We start from the raw sequence: 14,068 nt of genomic DNA, 5'->3' as shown, positions 1-14,068 counted from the left end.
TAGGAGAGACTTTCTGCTACACAGTTTCTCTCACTACTGGAAAACAAACACTTTTATTCCTAAACCCAGTTCTATATATCCCTTTCCGCCCAAAACTGCCAAGTCTACGGTAACAGAACTAAACCTACAAAAAAATAAATGACACAAGAAAACTTGTAAAACTCAAGCTAATAGAAGACATCTGTTAAAAGCACAAGCCTACAAGCAGCTAAAGATAGCCCTGCTGTTTCCAGGCATGTCTTCCTGCGTATCGTGACTTTCCTCATGTAAAAGGTGGGGAAACAGCTAACTTTTTGTTTATTCAAATAACAGGGTGCAGGAAACTGCCCGTAAGTCTGAAGCTTGTAAATTGAAGCTGCAGGCTTTTTGTGTGTGTGCCTTAAAGCACCCAGGGAATTTTTCAACTCATTTTACAAGCTGTTCATGAAAGTTCATTATCCAGTATAACAGTCCTTGACCATGAAGCAAAAGTGCAACCTGAGAAAAACCAATGAGCAAATCAAGGCTAAAATTGTTGTACCCTGCAAAAGAAACTTCCACTCGGAAAGCCAAATCCTCCAAACTTGAGAGGCTGGCAAAGCTACTACTTGCAGCTGTAGCTACACCCCCCACCCCCCCCCCCCCCCCCAGTTCAGTAACTCTGCACACAAACTTCGCTGAACCTCCAAAGTGCCTAAAAGGCAAGAAATCCCTTTTAAGGAAGCATTTCATGAAAGTCAAGTGCTGCTATTCTACACGCCCATTCCATTCCCTTGTAGAAACACAACAAGAGTTTCATGCATGCATGTTTCTTTTCCTTTCCCTGTTCTTAGCTTATGCACCAGTTGTTCGCCAAAAATAAACACCATTCCACAACCATATATGTGCAACAGCCTTCTAGCGATCCAGAGCCCCCTCCAGCTCTGCCATTATTCCACAAGGCCAGGAGACTCTCTGCTTTCTGACACGCTCCAACAGGCTATGCATATAACCCAGCTGAATCGGGAATGCCTTTTACATCTATTTTCTTTTCTGGACAAAAATAGTAGGAAAAATTTGGCAAAAACATGCCACAAGTTGCTAGAAGTGTTTCAGGATCCTTTACTGTGGTGTTTGTTGAACTTCCATTCTCCAGCGGAACTAAAGAAGGATAATTTTCTCCTGGGACCTGCTTTAAAATACTTATCCATCTGCTGGTATTCAGAGAGAGTCAAGGTGTGTAACATTGAGGACTGGATGAAAAACAATTTCCAGAAAGACTTCTGTAACAGGCACGAAAACACTGTCAGTGATTTTTTACTAGAAGTTTCCAACAGGTACGTTCTTTGGGCATGAAACTCTACATCCACTGTAAAGGTTAACTAACTGCCTTGAAATGAGACAATTGAGAGCTATTTACTCTACTCCATACCTCCTGCCTGAAATGCAGCATTAAGTACGTAAGTGCTTTGACCTTGCAGTTTTAATGTAGCGTTAAGTTGGTTTCATAGTGGCAATAATGTATATCTTGACTTTCCTTAAGCCTATTTTTTCCTTCTTTTTTTTTGAAGAATGAGTAAGTAGGATAGACAGGAAAGTGCAATACTGCTTAACTGAAACATACCCTCCTGGCAGTGCAAAGCGTTGTCCTGGGGGAGGGGCTAGGGGAAAGACACAATTTCAAATAGTGAATCTATGTCATAACAAAACCAAGTTCATTAAACATGTTGCTAAACCCCAAATTTGTTTCATTCTAAGAAATAAGTATTGCTTTTATACTGGAATTTAACTCTATCTATCTATCTAAGTTTTATAGGAACTACAGTAAAGGAAAAATACCACTATGGAAAAGCAGCTCTGGGTGCACACAAAGCAGCTCTGAGGAAGAAAAAAAAAAGTGAAATTACATTAGGAGGAGCAAACAGGGTAGAGCCAGTCCTAGTGTTTAGTAGCACCAAGGATGGCCGTGGTCCTAGATTAGAGCTGAAAGGGGCATGCCAGTGCCTATCCTGAAATGGCACACCTTTGTGCCACAGCATGGAAGGCAAAAAGTTCTGTTTGGAAGCAACAATTTAAAAAGCCCAACAAATTACAGGATGCTGACAGGACACAGTGTCTTGGTGAGAAGCAGCAATAGTGCCATCTCAAAACAAGGACTGACAAGTTGCTTCAAAACAGAACGTTAAGTTGCAAGTAGAAAACTTAAGTAGTAACTGTTCCAGAACAACCGATAAAAAAACTTGGATTAGTTAGCAAAGTATCATTAGGAAGCACATCTGTGCCTACAAAGGAGGGCAGAGGAGGAAGTATTCTCTCATTTTGGCATTAGAATGCCTACCACGAGGCCACACTTAACTATTTCCATTTTTCTGCCGTCACAAATTAGGATTCAGAAAGAGGACAGAAAACCACAGCTCTGCAGAAAGAGTTTACCATTTAAGCGTCCTTCTCCTCTGCAGAATCCATAACCCCAAGCTGGTTGCTGGACAAAATTCAAAGCAAAGCCTGGGTAGTAAGCCACTGCAAAGTCCATAAAAATTCAGCAAATGCCTTTCAGCCTTACATGGATTAGTTTCCACAAGTTAAACTGAACTCTTAGAAATGACAGTTTATATTGACACTCACCCCACTGCCCACCTCATCCATTTTAGCCCTCCTTTTTTGCAGCAACCCATTGAAAGCATTTCCATCCGAACAAAATTCCTAGCATTCTGTGCAAAGAAAAATGCAAATTAAACAAAGACACAGCTTTTCTCCCTGAGTTGGAAGTACTTCTATTCTGTTGATGAAGCCATAAGAGATGGCAGGTCGGAGCCTTTCTTGACCTTGCCTGCTTTAAAACATTTGTTTTTCTAACTGCTCGTAAGTGTAAAGGAGAAGAGGGGGGAAAAAAAAAAAAAAAAAAAATCACGCAGCTGACATGATCTCACTTTATTACCTCGGCTCGAAAGATGAAGTCAAGCAGCAGCAGGGGGATGGGGTGGGGTGCAGAGAAAGAGGAACGTACTACGTTCCAGTTTTTAAGCACAAAAGAAAAAGCTGCAGCGATGGCAGAGCCCCTCGTTTGCCCCCACTGCTGTTGTACATCCAAAACCGCGATACAGACTGTAAGCACAAATCTTTGTATGGAAGTGCTTACGGACCCTTACAGTTCTTTCTTACGGGGCGGAGGGAGGCTCATAGTCCTAGTCCTGGATGAGTGAGTCCAAAGGTCTCACAAGGTCAACATCAGCATTGCTGTCATCATTTTGCCCCGCAACAACAGCCTAAAGTAGTCTGGTACTAGCAGAGAAACACAAAGTTGCATTTAGCTAAATAGATGGATAGCTGAACTGCTGCTCCCTGGGGAGAGGTGCAAGCCAGAAACCAGGCACTTTGTACCAAAGCCTTTGCAGGTTGGTGCACAAGAGTCCTTGCAAACACACCTGCTCAGCACAACAGCTAGTAGTAACTGGTCTGCTCCAGTTTTCCTCACAAGGACAGTTAGCATAAGTCATCAACACACTGACTTGGAACAGGCCTTTTCTGTACTTTCCCAGGTCTACCCAAGCAACAAAAAAAGAAAGCTTTTTTATCTGCCGCGTCACTGCCTATCAGTAGAGTTCTTGCCAGTTTCAGCGGTTTGAAGGAAGGTTTAAGAGTTGTGTGGGGTTCAAACATCAACACTCTAAGGTAGTAGCTGGCACCTATTCAGTGAATCCAAGGAGCTGAAAGACACCCACTAATCCCTGTAAAATCAAGAGTCGGAGTGTCTTACTTGCCCACGCTCAGCATGTCTGCACAGCAGCCTCTTCACTCAATTGTCCTCAAATTCGTCCTGACTTGAATCTCAGCTCTACCGGGTCTTCATTCGCTGCGCTTGGAGAAGTTGCACCATGCAACTCCTTAAGAAAAAAAAATGCAGCTGCAGCTTAAGTAGGCATCTGTGTCCCCTTCTCCACTATGCCAACTGAGCTATAGATGATGCTACCAACAGAAAAAGCAAAGGCGGCAAGTTTTGCGATTAGTAAAGCTGAGCATTAAGATCTATGTATGTCCCCACCTAGTCATGCTTTCTTACCCCTCCTGACGGAAGAGGCTAACTTTCATATTTATTCCTGACGAAATTAGCTTCTCCAAGTGCTATTATTTATTTTTCCCCTCATCTCACCTGTAACGATCATGTTTTCAGATGTCCAAACCTGCTATCTCTGACCCTCTCTGGATGCGGCCACGTTACAGACGATTGCATCTTCCTCCTTCTCAAGAACTGCCCAAACCTCAGGACACTCAAACTGGAAAACTGTGTGCGGATCACTGACCGGACACTGGAAGCAGTGACCCTCTATGGGGGATCATTGCGAACGCTCCATGTGGATTTCTGCCGGAACATAACACAAACTGGTCTAGAGAGAGTGAGGGAAAAATGTCCTTTGGTAATGCTGAGAGCAGAAAGAAGCGCTAACATGATTCCAGACAATAAGCCGGGAAAAAAGTTGATTCTTGAAAAAGCATCAAGAAAACCCGTTCAGCTTTAAGTGCAACAAACTGTATAAACGCAGCCAACATGGGTATCTTACTTCACTTCCACTCTCCTCTTGGGTAGCATTGCTTTAATGAACTGTGGCTACTTTCCTGCATTCTGGTTTAAGTCCAAACAAATGGTTGATAACATCTTGTAAAGCCTGCACTAGGCAAAGGCATGCATCTCCACCAGGACAGTCTTAAGGAAAAAACCCGTTTGCTTTCTGTTGTTCCTTGAAACCGGAAAACCCTGCATTGCTGCCACAAAATGCTAGACCTGATTAAGGCTAAAAACGGCAATTTTGATACCCTTTGGTCGTGGATGAGTGGAATGCACCTCACTCAGAAGCAGCAATATGTTTTATTGAAGTAAAATAATAATTTGACAAGAGTTCAATAAATTCGATGGAATTTAAGAAAAGCGTAACAGTGATTTGACAAGGTTCAGTAAGTTTGATGGCAAGGTTCACCTTACTAATTACTGCATAGAAGAAACATACAAAGGAAAATGGACTTAGAATAGAGTTAGAATGAATCTCACAGAGACCGGAGAGACGCAAAGAGTGAGGAAGACCTTCCCGTTGAGTCACGAGGTTCAGAGTGAACCCCCTTGTTTTCTAAACTGCTTTTGTAATGGCAAAGGGCATAAAGCTGCAGCAGACAGAGCTTAGGCAATTGTATGATTTACACAAATTTCAGGGGAAGAGTGATTAACAAATTTCTGTTAAAGGATATATCCATATGGTCATTCCATCTGCTAAGGGTGATAACCACGCCATGTTAAGGTCTTCCTAGTGAATGCAGAGCACCTGACAACCACCACTTCCTCTGAGATTAACATTTGTAGCTGATTTGTCAGGCTTATTTATTAAATGAGGGATGCATGGCAATGCACGCAAAACAGTTCAACCCTCTGCATAATGTACTTTGACAAGATACACCAAGTTATTTTTTGAAGTCGACATTAAAGGAAACGCAATATGAACAAATGCTAGTTTACATAACTAACCTACAGGAAAAGAGAGTGACTTACAACCTGTAGCTTTAAATGCTAAATTAGGAACACACGACAGTACAGATCTCTATAAGCACCCGTTTCTCACTGCAAAGTACAAAACATACAGCTATTTTCATCCCAAACCACAAGGCTGTCACTTTCCTGCATGCTGCTCTGCTACACCGAAGTGAAACATTTTTTTTTGTGAAGGGTTGCTATGGCATAGTGTACAAAATTTGACACCAAAGGTGGGCACAGTTTTATTCTGCTGTGTAAAATTTGCCTTGATACAACACACTGGGATTTGGACATGGTATTGAGTACTCGGGGCTGGTAACACCACATTACAGGACTCTTTACGCACTTACAGATTTTTGCCTGAGAAAAGGCAAACATTTCTGAGTGCCACCTTACTGTGTCAACTGTACTGCAGTTACCTGTCAAAAGTTTTATTTGTTGAGTCTGCCTCAGTGTGACAACACAGAAAAATCACTGATCATCTAGTCTGAATTATTCAGGTTTTTGTTTGAACTACAGCATGCTTTTTTCAAAAGCACCCCATCTCAAACCCTTGACTCTACGTGGGAGTATGTCCTCAAATTCTGCTTTCTGTTATTTTCCATTTTGTTCAGCAATTCTGACAGGAATTCAGAATTCTGACTCCTGGAGGGCACACCACAATATATAATCCTGCCCATTCTTGCTTGACTCTGCAGCTGAACTTGGACTTACCTTAAATCTCTCCCCCACTCAGTACAATCCACTGAAGAGCTTTACGCTGACAAAGAATGACAGATGGTTAAATCTGGCTATCCATAACTCGGTTTCCCCTAGAGGACCAGATGTCAGTTCCGCTCAGACGTTAAGAGAAGGCTGCATACAGAGCAGTTTGACAAACTCTATGGATCCTGCACCGTTCTAGCTTAAATCACAATGAAGCCTACATCAGTTAAGATTTCGTTTTAAATTAAAACCTTACACAGAGTAGGAATACCTGAGCGTGTGTGTCCTTGAAGCAAATTTAGAAATACCAGCTTTTGCAAATACTGTTCTGTCCCATAAAGAGAGTCAAGGCTTCTGTTCCATTACATAACAATTACTCAAGACTTTGTCACTACAGCAATCTATGTGCGTACGCCATAGCAAGCCTGTTCCCGCATTTACGTGAGGGGCTCCACAATTTCTGATAATTAATCTTACTGCACTGGTAGGAGGATGAACTGATGAAATTTGCTAGTTAAAAACACATAAACTGGAACTTGCATTGCTGGAATTCAAGTATATCAAGACTATCATGGGTTTTAAATAATATGATAGCTTTGTTGCATTTTAACAGTTTTATCTACAGGTACAGCTTTGCAGACTTGCTACTTGTCTGCATTTTCATCCTTCATGTAACGGGAAGACTACAAGAGCTAGCTTTTCCTCTAAGGAGTGGAATTTGTGACTTCCTAAATTGCTATTTAACAAATTATTAAAGATGTTTTCCTTTACATTTAGAGAACAGCGTGACTGTAGTACCCCTCTAAAACAAAAAGAACGTGTGAAAAACTACTGTTGCGGTAAAGCAGACCTTCTCCCCCTCTCATTGGCATCTAAACTGTAGAAAAAAGTTCTGAAGTTAGGCCTCCATTACTGAGGAATAACTGGTTTGACTTTCCAGTTTCTCGCTGTATTCTTTTTACAATACTGTTGCTCCTTTTATTAAAGCTATGGGGAGAAAAATGCTTGGAGTGTCATAATGGACAACTTGGCTCTGATGCCTCAGGTAGTCTTGAAAGAAAGTTTTATTTCAACTGATACATTGTCTTTCGTTCATGTTCGAACAGAAAGAAAGGAAACATGCTATCAAAATTCCACTTGAAGCCAATTTTTACTGCAAGAGTAGTACTGTAAAATTGTATTTCCAGTCAGTTTCTCTAGGAAGGTAAGTTTCAAACAATCTCGGCAGAAATATTTTAATAGACTGCATTCCTGGGGCTTATTCTTTCCTCTACAAGAACTGATGAGTTAGCTATGAACTCCTGAAAACATTCTTAATCAAAAATGGACTTTACAGCTCTCAACATAAGTGAATATATTTACTCCTCCTTTCCATCCTGGTTAACTGATCCACAGATATCCTTTGGTACTCTCTACTTTGGCTGAGCTAAGAAATAAATCACAGCATTACAGAAACTCAGTCAAACAGAGCTGAAATTCTAGAGAAATACTCGGTCAGGTTGAGTATCCGTAAGAAACACTCACCCAGAAGACAAAGAAAATAATTTCATTATTGCATCTTCACAATGATGGCATGACACTGTAATATTCTGGTATTTCATTAACTCATTCCTAAAATTTAAGTAGGACCCTTAGGTACTACAAGGTAAGGAACAAAACTGGAAGCGCAGACAGGAAGGACAAACAACAATCCTAAAACAGCATTTACAACTTGGAAAGGAGATTGCTGAGCTGAACAAACTTACTGTGATGTGGAAATTGGGATGTTGACACAATTTTTACCTTGGATACACAACGGGTGAAAAAACACCAGTCTCACACATTGCTGACAAGCCAAAACAAGGTAGGAATTCTAGACAGTCACATTAGTGACCAAAGACTTCTCTTGATGCCAGCTCTCTTAGCACTCTGTGATGAAAGATTCGTCTCTGGAGATGTAACACCTAATAGATTTTCAAGTAGCTACAAGATATGAAAGCGGGTTTGCATCTGTCTACGTATTATTTATGCCTTTTTGGCAGTTTTCTATCAGGACTGTTCCTGGGTGGGTGGGGGTGGGTTGTTTTTTTTTTTTTGCGGTGCAGGGGGGCACAGCGGTATTGTGGGTTTTGTGGTTTTTTTACTTTACAGAGCTAAAAAAGGCCTTGGAACAATCTCCCACTTGGTTTTTTTGCCTGTTTGCGTACAAATTCTCGAAGTCATATTACTTTGCTCTTCCCCTCCTTGAATGGGAATATTTGTTCATGACATGGTAAAATTTGATCGCAGTTGTGGTGATAAATTTTTTCAGCATCAACAATACATTTTCTTACTTAGGAATCCGATTTGAAAACAGAGTATATAATGATCATATGGAGGGATGAAGGCTTGTTACCTGTCATTTTATGAAAGTACGAAAAGAAAGGTGACATAAACCAAGATGGCAACTTGGAAGCTGCATCAGGTTATCAGATGCGAGGGGCAAACAAGACTTTGACACCAAACGTTTGTGCCTTTTCCTACGCAATAGGGGAAAGAGCAACATCCAGAAGGCCCTTCAGATTTCCATCGTCATAACATAGCTCAGCTTGGCAATGAGGTAAAAGGAAATCAAATGAAGTCCTGCAGCACAGTAAAATTGCTTCCTTACCAGCAGCGGTACTTTTTTGCCATTAAACTTCATTACCCAGTCAAAAGGGCTAAATGACAGATCTAAATCAAAATTCCAGACCTGACCTAACCACTTGTTCACCTCTTCTCTGGAGAATACTACTGTTCAAGAACACATTCTGCTCTTACCAGTCCCCTCTAAGCATGACAGACACGCATTCCACCTACTGCTACATTCCAGCTCTGTCAGATCAATCAACACTAACTACCGCTAGCTCCAGAAATAGTGAGGCTTCACCCAGTTAAAGTAACTTGCCTACCTCTAGTCTTGGGGACTGGCTGTTCATCTTCTCTCTGTTGTAGTGTGCCTACCTGCTTCAAAGGGCTATCCAGCTGTCCGGTAGCCTGATAGCCCAAAAGGCTAGGGATGTACTTCCGACGTGGGAAAGAAAGAAAGAAAAGAAGTACGAAATTATCTAATCTCAGGGTAAAAACAGGGTAAGAAACAGAAATTATGGGCTTCACAAAGCTACGGCCTTATAAACCAGAGAGAGTGCTTCTTGAGAGTTGTCTGAGGTGTAAAGAAAAGGTTAGGTACTACTCATGTACAGCAAAACGTAGGCAGCAGCAAACAGTGGTCATGTTCAACAAGAGACACAGACTTTTGGCATCAAAGTGCTTTCCTACGTAATACCTACCCAGCACATTACTTTTGTGGCTAAAGCTTTTCAAGCTGTTTTTCTCTAGTCATGTTTAGAATTTAACACTTCTAAGCTTACTGTGCCTCCATATCTCATATTAATTTGAAATGGGTCTAGATAAACACATTGTCACACACCTGCTCTTACCTCTGATCGCATTTGTTACCACTGATACTCCCTGCTTCAGCCGTACACATATGTCCCATCCAGTGCTGAAAGGTGGAAAGAAAATGAGGTACGACACTTGGAAATCGTTTGCGGTCCACCTTGCTACAGCCAACTCTGCCTAGTGCAACAAAGCTGCCGCTGGAAGGTTTGCTACAAGATAAGAGTTGCATATTTTTTTCTTTAAATAACTGCATATATGACTTACTTATACTACAGAATGCAGACGTACACTGGTAATATTTATACCCCTTTCTATACAGGGAGCGGTTTGCATACATAAAATACTTAAACTGACAAAGTTGGAACTTTCTCAGATGGTCTCCAATAGCAGGACATAATCAGTGCTGTACATTCTTTATCTTTGTATGCAATTATGTATAAGAAGCATTATGCAAGAAACTTGAACATGATGCCTGTCTCACTCCAATGCCTGAGCAACAGAAAAATGTCAATCAGCAGGTTAAAAGGGATGTATGCACAATATAATTATGGTGAAAACAGACAGTAGGATAAAATAAAAATCACTAAGCGCTTGATAGTTTTAATGATGCTAAGACGGAGTATTCAAAGGACAAGCACAATCAATAAAAGAAGTCTCAATTAAAGCAATCAAGCATGATCCTTTAATCAACATCAATATTTACCAATACCAACATCCTCTTTCACTTCACTGTAAACTGTCTCCAAAAATACCCTCATTATCCAAGAAGCCAACTGCATAGTCCATACAAAACTGTAATTTTTAGGCACAATTCTATTATTTCCTGTGCCTGATTGAAACAGACTGACAAATTAGTAGCACTAATTCAGACACATAAATGAAGTCTAGTAGGCAATAACACAGGACTTTATATAGCAGTTTCCCCTTTTATTTGTAACCTTACATTTTTTATGTATTACACCTATAAATTTAGACTAAGATGTGAATATACTCCCCCACAACATAGTGATGGGACGCCAAAATCTCAGTCCAATTTGGAACCATAATACATAACGAGGCAGGAAACTAAGCCTGCTTGATTTCAGAGCCCTGAGTCCCTCCTTCCCCAAAACTGCTGAAAGCCCCCCTTCTAGACATTTCACGTTGCAGTCTGGTTCTTGGTCATAGCTCAAGAATTTTGCCTTTTTCATGAGCCAACAACTAGTACTAAGCGAAAGAACTTCACCAGATAAAACCCAGCTCTGCAAATTTTTACTGCTTATCACATCAGCCCTTTGACCACCGTTAGCTGGCAGCAATACACCAGTTCAGTCTCCGACAACCGGGAAGTTTCCCTATCAACCTCTGCTAACGGACAACAATCACATGAGGGAAAACAACAGGAATTTCTACCCTGTTCTCCAGACTCCGATGGACCAGCCTTGGCCCAGGTGAAATTAAGTTAATAAATGTTCTGGCTGGCCCTCAGGCCCCACAGCATCCTCACCAAGGAGTTCAGTGAGAATGCGGGGGGAAAAAACCAGGGCAGAGCAGCAGTGACTCACCTGGGGCCAGACTCCACCCTTTTCCACAGCCCAGTTAAATCCTGCTCCTCAACACCAAGCACCATTTGCAGTTTGACACAAATCATGTTTTTGACAGAGACAATGAGGAATTAGCTATTCTTCAGCACTTCCCTAAGACACGGAACAAAAATCTCCTTGTACAGCACATTACTGTCCTAACCAAATGTGAACATTACAGCGTAAGCCACATCCCGCTGATCATAACACAGTTACAGCTGCAACGAAATGAGACCAAACACATGAAATCTACTAAAATCAAAGGCATAAACTGAGAATGTATATAAAATCCATAGCCTCGACTACTACCCTCTCACTTTAATTTTAATTTTTTTGTACTCTCATCAGGAATCAACTACATCAATCTGTATATTAAAAAGCATTATGGGGTTTTTTGACAAAAGATTTAAAGGTTTTGAAGTCAAGGTGGCAGTATGTTATTATTGTCAACAACTACTACTCTGGAGGAGGAAAATGTTTAAATGAAAATCAAGAAGGAACCAAGTACAACTTTAACTTGTATTGAAGTACGAGGAATAGATAGTGGTATACCCGAAAAAGCCAGTACCTCAAAGCCAGGAAGAATGCAGAGCACAGTACTACACATCAGATTCGCTGCAGATAAACATTTTAAGATGCTTCAAATGTCACATCCTGTCTAAGCACTGTAGTACTATAATTTCCTGAGGCAAAATACAAAAGTATGAAGACTGAGTAAACCAATCACAGTTCACAAATGCATACAAGCAACCGATTCTTGAATTTGCTTTATTTTTCTCTGCATAAGGAACCCTGCACAGGCAATTCAAATTAAAACAAAATAAATATGTGAATATTCATGTAAAACTGTCCTTGCTAATGAACAATTATACACAATGTACAACTCTTCATGTTCACTGGGAGGGCTTACAAATGTACTATTCCCAACAAAAATGCACCAAAGTATCTCCATGCAAACTTATCAAAAGTGACCAAAAAAGGAAAAAAACCTTACTGATCATACTTTTTTTTCTTTTTCCTTTTTTACAATCACAAAAAAAATAAAAACATCTAATTTTTTGTTACATTTAGAGTAACTAAAATGTGGCCACTGTCTATTAACATCTGGTTTTATGCTCCTAAAACATCTATGGATACTGTAAAATTATGTCAACAATGAATTGGACTTAGGGCACTATTTGTAGTAAAAGGAAGATGATTTTGTTCACAGAACGTTAATAATCTGTGTCTGAGCCCTCTGCATTGTCCACATTCCGTGAGAGCATATAGTTGTCCATATCTATAGACCTGCAATTATTGATTGCATAGCGCAAACGCTCTGCCATGATTAGTTGACTGGAGTAAGGTGGGAGCCTCAGTTGAAAGAAACAAGTCTGTGAGGTAGGCAAGCTGTCGTAAGGCTGTGGAAATGGATAAAAGGTGGGACACTGTTAAGTTGTGAATGAAGCAAAAAATGCAACATATCCATATTTCATTGCTCCCTCCCTTCCTTGCCTCTGTCATTCAGCATTTTCACCTTCTATCTCAAAATTCCTTTTAAGAGGCAGACTAGCCTCCCTTGTTTACATCACTTGTTTCACCCTTAAGTATGTGCAAAACTACTGCTGTATCACCTGCTCTGCAACTAATTCAACCCACTCATGAAAATCAACTATTTGAAAAGTTAACCGCACTACTATTTAGCAGCCCACTGGAAGACATCAAGCAGCATTCAAATTACATACCACAGTGTGCCTTAACATGAGGAAATTTGAGAGACACCTAACCAAAGATGACAGTCAAACCACTGTTATCTTAGATTTTGCCAATTTTTTGATTCATGTAGTTCACAGAGAATGTGCTTTCGCTGCACAAAAAACCAAAAGTAATGCCAAATGAATGCATCCTGTATGTAACGTAATATACTGTAAACTCATTACAGTGGTATTAAGACGTTAAGAGTTCAATAGTGGTCACATGGTGCCACTTACACAGATTTAAAACTTAAAAAAACCCCAGTGATTAAATTAAACCCCATTATTAAACGAAAAAAGGGATTGGAACAGAAAATGACTGTGGACAAGTTACAATACAAGAAGGTTTGTTTCTTGTGCAAGAACTTGTCTTGACCTCCAATCACATAACTATAGTAAATGCACCAAATGAATTAAGATGTAATTCGTGCAGCGTATGTACTTCTACACATTTAAAATGTTTGGGTTTAATAGCTCAGAGCATATCCCATCCCATACTTTCTCTGTAAATTTACAGTTACGGAAACCTGTCTCCTACTGCCAAAGGACAGATTATACTAGACAGGAATTAAAAAAAAAAAAAACAACAAACTAAACAAAACAACAAAAACCAAAAAGAGCATCTTACCCTATCAACCTTCATTATTTGGAATCGCTGAGAGATATCAGCTGTGTTGGCTGGCAATCGAGATCTTCCTGACACAAACCTCATGAAAAGGACTCTCTCCTCGTTTGAGAATTCTTCAAGGGTATGCCAGAACCACTGTACCAGCTGATGCTGCTCATCAACTTCTCTGTATCGCACAACTTTCTTCAGAACTTCAACTGATATTTCTGGCATTCCACAGACCATTTGCTCCAACTGCTTGGCAGTCAGAAGAGACAACAAAGGAACTGGAACAATCCAAGACATACCTTCTCTTACAGCAGCCACCTATTACCCAAGAAAGAAGAGACATTTGAAGTGCAATTGTTTTACCTCTGCCACTTACTGTACCATCCAAATGCAAAAGCAACATATCAGTTGAGAAATGGGATAAAGAGAGAGAATTGTAGAATATCTGCCAAATACAACCCACACATGCATCCCCTGTGAGGGCTGCATCTTCTCTCAAAACCCTGGAGAATATTACAGGTATTTTTAATTGTAATTGCACACTAAAGAACATGTTTTGATACAAAACAGAAGAACT

The 14,068-nt window shown here is 40.4% G+C and overlaps 2 protein-coding genes across 2 annotated transcripts in view; one reads left to right on the top strand and one right to left on the bottom strand.

The window, feature by feature from the left end:
- The first annotated feature begins 898 nt into the window (after nucleotides 1-898).
- Nucleotides 899-7,191, top strand: FBXL22 (F-box and leucine rich repeat protein 22). Its single transcript, XM_009816354.2, has 2 exons — nucleotides 899-1,295; nucleotides 4,130-7,191. The coding sequence occupies exons 1-2, from the start codon at nucleotides 961-963 to the stop codon at nucleotides 4,473-4,475; spliced, it is 681 nt and encodes a 226-aa protein (XP_009814656.1). The 5' UTR covers nucleotides 899-960; the 3' UTR covers nucleotides 4,476-7,191.
- A 4,688-nt stretch (nucleotides 7,192-11,879) lies between these two features.
- The window catches only part of HERC1 (HECT and RLD domain containing E3 ubiquitin protein ligase family member 1), an 86,865-nt gene continuing 84,676 nt past the window's right edge, over nucleotides 11,880-14,068 (bottom strand). Inside the window, exons 76-77 of the mRNA XM_009816356.2 lie at nucleotides 13,504-13,809; nucleotides 11,880-12,542 (exon numbers count right to left, since the gene is read on the bottom strand). Of these exons, the coding sequence (XP_009814658.2) occupies nucleotides 12,357-12,542; nucleotides 13,504-13,809 (492 nt within the window). The 3' untranslated portion in view covers nucleotides 11,880-12,356. The remainder of the gene's footprint in view (nucleotides 12,543-13,503; nucleotides 13,810-14,068) is intronic.

The sequence above is a fragment of the Gavia stellata genome, chromosome 13 (assembly GCF_030936135.1).
Source record: "Gavia stellata isolate bGavSte3 chromosome 13, bGavSte3.hap2, whole genome shotgun sequence".
In the NCBI taxonomy this organism is placed as follows: Eukaryota; Metazoa; Chordata; class Aves; order Gaviiformes; family Gaviidae; genus Gavia; species Gavia stellata.
Note: the sequence above shows the minus strand (reverse complement) of the source record. Positions and strands in the feature narration are given on the sequence as shown.

Bases quoted from the DNA above. Each gene is read 5' to 3' on its own strand.
- FBXL22 (XM_009816354.2), top strand. From the start codon at position 961: ATGCATATAACCCAGCTGAATCGGGAATGCCTTTTACATCTATTTTCT. The intron at 1,296-4,129 runs GTACGTTCTTTG...TCATGTTTTCAG, and splicing joins TTACTAGAAGTTTCCAACAG to ATGTCCAAACCTGCTATCTC.